This window comes from Phytophthora sojae, assembly GCF_000149755.1.
Source record: "Phytophthora sojae unplaced genomic scaffold PHYSOscaffold_47, whole genome shotgun sequence".
Lineage (NCBI taxonomy): Eukaryota > Oomycota > Peronosporomycetes > Peronosporales > Peronosporaceae > Phytophthora > Phytophthora sojae.
Window position 1 is genome coordinate 1 of NW_009258161.1, and position 5,457 is coordinate 5,457.

Below are 5,457 nucleotides of genomic sequence, written 5' to 3' on the forward strand. Positions count from 1 at the left end.
CAGTCTGGGCATTCTACCGGCTCGTGGTCCTTTTGCAAGGGCGCCATAAGTTCTGCATCTTCGTCGTCGTCACCACTTGCTGACGGCTAGAGTAGCAATGTTAGCGACAACATGGACCCCATACAACATGTATCTGCACGCTCAGCGAATGCACTGGCATACATGTGCCAGAGACAACATGTATCTGCACGCTCAGCGAACGTACTCGCATACAACATGTACCCCATACAACATGTAGACTTACCCGCTCCACGAAATCTTATTTCTTGAGCTGCAATAACTGGGCGTGTAGCTCCAGCAAAAGTTCGGCATGCGAAGCTGGCTTGAGATCCATGCGCTTGGCCGCCTCCCGGAATACGATGTAGGCGTTCACGATTGCCACGTCTACCAGTCTTAAGAAGATAGACTTGTAGTACTTCTTGCACGACGTCTGCCCTTGCAGAGAATAGGGCTGGAGTCGGAGTTGATCGTGGATATCCACTCCACCCATCCACTGGTGGTAATCACGCACCATGGGCAGGGAACAGCATGGCGTCTACCTCCTGTGCCCCGTGTACGTCGCTCTACAATGTTACAAAAAGCACAGTTAGCCTCGACTGTAAAACAGATAATTTGATAGGTACTTACGATATGTCTCCATTGCTCTGCTTGATTCGGTTCCTAAGAACTGAACGGGCTTCCGGTCCCACCAAACTAATCCCGTCATCAATCCACAGTTCCGAGCCACCGCCATCCGCACCGCTCCATGCTGCACGCGCTTAGGACGATTGCGGTTCTTTTCCACGATTTCTTGTGGATATCCGACTTTGTCCCCCATGATAGTTCCAATTGAATATACATTGCGCTGTAGTAGCTGAAGCGCGAGCTGAACCGACGTGTAGAATCTATCCGTCACCACCAGGTGGTAAACATCGTCTAGCGGCGCTGGTAGAACGGCCTCAAGGTTGCGGGTCACTGCAACTGGCCCGGAGTTCGGGTCCGCAGAACGCTGGCTGTCCGGTACGTTGCCTAGTTCCGCCGCATGCTGGGCTTTTCCACAATATACCTCAAGGCTGTATGTTGTATAATCCAACATCACATATTACAATCAGGTGTTAGATACAACATGTTGACTTAAGCAAAAAAAAACACGACGCGGGTCCATATGGACCCGCGTCGTGTTCTCCTTACCGCATGCAGTAAGCTGTGTCTGCACAGCACGTCAGGAAGAGCTTGGTGCCCCACTTGTGCGGGTTGTTCTTGAGGTATTGGCGGGTCGGGTTGTTTCGGTTGCGGGAGGGTATGACGCCTTCATCGAACGATACGACCGGCGGTGTAGTATATCCTCGCGGGAAGGTTTCCTGCAGCGTCTTGACCACGGAGCGCACCTTCCACGCCCTGTCCGATGCTGCTTGAGGGTCGGCGTTGTTCGTGAACTGTAGGTTAGCCATGATATGCTCGAATCGATGGCGAGGCATGTAGTCGTTGAACGTTCCGCGTGCCACAGCTCCAACCCTTTCCGTAGACCAATAGTCTCGAAAACAGCGGCGCTGTGGGTTCAGCATCCGCGCCAGCAGCAATCCCAGGACGTGTATAATCTCGTGAGCTTCAATGTCGTCCTTCTTCGCCTCGCGCATCATGAACTCATCCCTTGAATTCTTGCCCGGCGTCTTTTGATTGGCATACATTCGGTCGACCCGTGTGGTCACGTTCTGCAGGAAGTACCGATTCGATTCTGCTGCCACCTTTCTCCAGAACTTCTTCGGCATGAAGAATAGAAACAAATCCAGCGGCGACTCTGCCAGCTCCAACACTTCAGAAGTCGGACCGTACGCCTCTGTGTATAAGCCTGGGTACCTCGCATCCGGAGGAAACTTCGCCGGATCTACATGACGCCACAGACAACATGATTTCGTGAGTACATGTTGTATATGCCAACATCAGATGATCACGTACCAAACTCCCAGCCACTTGATCGCATGTCCGCCATGTTGTGCTCATCCTGGGCAAACGCGCTCATCTCGTCCTTGCGCAGCTCTATCTAGTCACGAGCAGGGCGATCACTACTCGATTCCGCTGGTGTGGTTTCAGCGTCGGCTGACAGAGTTTCACCCGCAGCAACTGGCATGTCATCAATCTCGGACCCGCTGGCGTTCATTGCATCATCCCACTCGCTGCTTTCGTCTGCAGTGCCATCTCTGTGCCGGTCGTCATTGGTACGCTGGAACTCATCATCATCGTCATAGAAGCCAACCTCCGTTTCGATGTCTTCGCAGTCTGAGTTGAGCACCTCATACTCGGCCGCTTGAGGCTGGGATGATTCGGCGGCTCTATCAGTCGAATCGCGTGTCGGACTTTGAAGTGCGGAGACGCTCCTATAGTATAATCAAATCAAAGCGTCAGTCATCATGTAGTATGTCACATATGTTGTATACCATGCCATGCGATGTTGTACCTTTCTCCACCTGCGCATGTTGTATCATCCACCACTCCACTTGTTGTATGATCTTCATGCTGTACCAGACTACAAGAAATACAACATCAACAGTTAGTACATGTTGGATGGTCCACCAGATAGATAAGTTGTACCGTGGCTGCGGCGACGCCGACGATGGCCGCTGCTCAGACACAGGCGTCGCGCTGCCGTTCGATGAAGGAGAAGTGTCCACGTGATTGTCCTTCTTCGTCGTCGTCTTCTTCGTCGCTTCATCAATCTTCTTCCGTGCTTGATCCAGCTCAGACGCGCCTTTCGCTTCAGCTGCTGCCGACGCAATGCAACGCAGCTCGGCAGCAGCGCGCCGCGCCTCTTTGGTCTCTTTCGCAAGCTCCGCAGCCGTTGGCTTTCGCGGCTTCTTCGCCTGGGCCTTGGGCTTCTGCTTCGCCTTCGCCTTCGCCTTGCCCTTCGCCTTCGTCGTCTCCGGCGACACCACTTCCTCTTCCTCTAGCTCCTCCAGCTCCTCATCGTCGTCGTATTCGTTTGCCTCTTCATCCTCGTAGTCCTCATCTTCGTCGTCGGCTTCGTCCTCCGAGACGAACTCCGCATGCACCGACTTCTGCTTGCGTCGTGGAAGCGCCTTCTTGCCAGAATCTGCGTATGTTTTGGCAGCCACCACACGCCGCTACTTCGAGGCCAACTGCTTCTCCTCTCCATGTACGACGCGCTCTTGCCCATCGGCGGCGGTACATACGGCCGTGGCGTGCGTGCCGGTGGCGACGAGCAATCGTCGCCAAAGTCCGCGTCGGTGTCGCGGCGCCCTGCCAGGAAATCCGCATGCTCCTTCTGGAGACGCCGCCTCTCCCCCGCGCTCCGTCCTTCCAAGCGCTGCAAAAAGCGCTGGTGCTCACTGCGGGTTTCTCGCTGGGGCGCGCGCTTTGGTCCCATTGTCACTTCTGGGGTCTTGCGTCTCAGCCGGCGATTCTTCAAATGAGCATCAGCCACTGATTTCGGAAGAGAGGGAGCTGGGACAGCTTTTTGCTGTGGCTTCTCTGTTCCAAACCCTCTCTGTTCCAAACCCACCTACCCCTGTGCATTGGGGAGGTCGCCTTGTTATGCCCAAGATTTGCTTATACTTGATTTAAGTATACTTTTGCCGTTTTTAGAGCCAATCCCTATTAAAACATGTTGTATGTCTAAAATATACAACATGTGACATGTTGTCAGATACAACGTGTGGTCGTTGGGGGGTTAACGCCTTTACTTATCCTGCTAGCGATGTTACTAGTCCACTAAGACCATGTACATGCTGTGTAAGATCCTGCACATTTCGTTGCAACACAGCGTGATGAGGTATTCCTGTAAGTGTGCTGTCCTAGCTTCCGGGTGGTGCTAACAGCCGTTATAATCGACGCAGGGTGTCGGAGAGCCGACCCATTCGTAGGAGGCAGCCTTGACTTGAGAAAGTCCGCGTGATAGACTATTAATGTCAACACAAATCACCAATTGCTCCTGATGATGTTGGTAAACTCGGAAAATAACTAGACTTTGCGTTCTCGAGAAATCTTGCAGATGGCCAGTAGACACCAAAAATGTGATGACGGAGAAGAAATTTCGTGTTCTATTATCGATAGTCCAGCCAATGTGCGCCCACCGTACATATCGTCACATCAACATGGATGATATAGCTGTTCTGTACTGTCCCGAGTCACCATTCTGCACAAATATGGATGACGGCAGCCGACGGCCCGGCGGTGATTTGGCAAGATAAAAATGATGACAACCCCTTTCTAAATAAACGGGTTGCCAGGTTTGCCCGCTCATCATCCACCAAGTCTGCCTCTGGATACTCCTGCACCAGGAGAAATGCAAATCGTTTGCGAGGGTGTGAGGGTGGTTGTTCCGTTATGATGCTCCTTTGGCTCAGTTGGTAGAGCGTCAGTCTCATAATCTGAAGGTCGCCAGTTCGAGCCTGGCAGGGAGCACTTCTTTGCCTCTTTTGCCCTCGAATCTTATCGCCTTTTGCTGCCCCTGCACGCATGCCACAGGCAGCCGACATTGTCGCACAGATCCTCAGCGTCACGGCGAGCAGAGCTGGCTGCTCAGCCACCGGAAATTCACAGCGGAAGCCCACTTCCATCGGCTCCTACCATCGGTTCTCTCGTTGGCTCGGGTTCGAGTCGGGGAGGCGCGCTCCGATTTCGGCCGCCTTGGCTCGACTCAAACGTAAGTGAATCAGCAAGCTGAGCGCCGAAACCACGTTGTGGGCGTGTCTGTGGACTTCCGGACACGCAGAACATCTTGTACACGACGACGTGAGAGGATCGGTCTGGTGTCGAGAGCTCCGACCCGGAGCGTGTAGCGTGAGTCTGTTCGGGATTCAAACACGCCCGTAGTACTCAGTAGCATCCGCAGAAGACATGGTAGTGTCGAGAAAGACTCGGCAGCCTTCGTTCGATGACGGGGAGGGATGACATCTTTTTTGCGCGGAGGTGTGTGGAGAAGACGGGAGGCCTGTGAGCGGCCGTCCAAGGCTACGAGGCAGTCCGTGGCGTGGGCGGCGACGCGGCGATGCGGTGGTAGTGAGCGTAGGGCGTGTTTTGCGCGCAGGGGAGCTGAAAATCGTTTGCGAGGGTGTGAGGGTGGTTGTTCCGTTATGATGCTCCTTTGGCTCAGTTGGTAGAGCGTCAGTCTCATAATCTGAAGGTCGCCAGTTCGAGCCTGGCAGGGAGCACTTCTTTGCCTCTTTTGCCCTCGAATCTTATCGCCTTTTGCTGCCCCTGCACGCATGCCACAGGCAGCCGACATTGTCGCACAGATCCTCAGCGTCACGGCGAGCAGAGCTGGCTGCTCAGCCACCGGAAATTCACAGCGGAAGCCCACTTCCATCGGCTCCTACCATCGGTTCTCTCGTTGGCTCGGGTTCGAGTCGGGGAGGCGCGCTCCGATTTCGGCCGCCTTGGCTCGACTCAAACGTAAGTGAATCAGCAAGCTGAGCGCCTAAACCACTTTGTGGGCGTGTCTGTGGACTTCCGGACACGCAG

General features: G+C 54.0%; 5 protein-coding genes and 2 non-coding genes across 7 annotated transcripts; 3 read left to right on the plus strand and 4 right to left on the minus strand.

Annotated features, from left to right (window-relative positions):
• Nucleotides 1-259: 259 nt before the first annotated feature.
• PHYSODRAFT_536540 (hypothetical protein) lies at nt 260-535 on the minus strand (the record flags this gene model as incomplete). Its single annotated transcript, XM_009541875.1, has 1 exon — nt 260-535. A coding segment is annotated over one exon (276 nt), but the record flags the coding sequence as incomplete, so codon positions are not given.
• Nucleotides 536-616: 81 nt separating this feature from the next.
• On the minus strand, nt 617-985 carry PHYSODRAFT_412059 (hypothetical protein; the record flags this gene model as incomplete). The annotated part of the gene is made up of 1 exon (XM_009541876.1): nt 617-985. A coding segment is annotated over one exon (369 nt), but the record flags the coding sequence as incomplete, so codon positions are not given.
• A 227-nt stretch (nt 986-1,212) lies between these two features.
• On the plus strand, nt 1,213-1,395 carry PHYSODRAFT_536542 (hypothetical protein; the record flags this gene model as incomplete). Its single annotated transcript, XM_009541877.1, has 1 exon — nt 1,213-1,395. A coding segment is annotated over one exon (183 nt), but the record flags the coding sequence as incomplete, so codon positions are not given.
• An 8-nt stretch (nt 1,396-1,403) lies between these two features.
• Nucleotides 1,404-1,805, minus strand: PHYSODRAFT_412249 (hypothetical protein; the record flags this gene model as incomplete). The annotated part of the gene is made up of 1 exon (XM_009541878.1): nt 1,404-1,805. A coding segment is annotated over one exon (402 nt), but the record flags the coding sequence as incomplete, so codon positions are not given.
• Nucleotides 1,806-1,927: 122 nt separating this feature from the next.
• PHYSODRAFT_308268 (hypothetical protein) lies at nt 1,928-3,742 on the minus strand (the record flags this gene model as incomplete). Its single annotated transcript, XM_009541879.1, has 3 exons — nt 1,928-2,016; nt 2,435-3,098; nt 3,713-3,742. The coding sequence occupies 3 exons, from the start codon at nt 3,740-3,742 to the stop codon at nt 1,928-1,930; spliced, it is 783 nt and encodes a 260-aa protein (XP_009540174.1).
• Nucleotides 3,743-4,325: 583 nt separating this feature from the next.
• Nucleotides 4,326-4,398, plus strand: PHYSODRAFT_t1643. Its single transcript has one exon. It is a non-coding gene; the product is annotated as a tRNA-Met (tRNA).
• Nucleotides 4,399-5,074: 676 nt separating this feature from the next.
• Nucleotides 5,075-5,147, plus strand: PHYSODRAFT_t1644. Its single transcript has one exon. It is a non-coding gene; the product is annotated as a tRNA-Met (tRNA).
• The last annotated feature ends 310 nt before the right edge of the window (nt 5,148-5,457 follow it).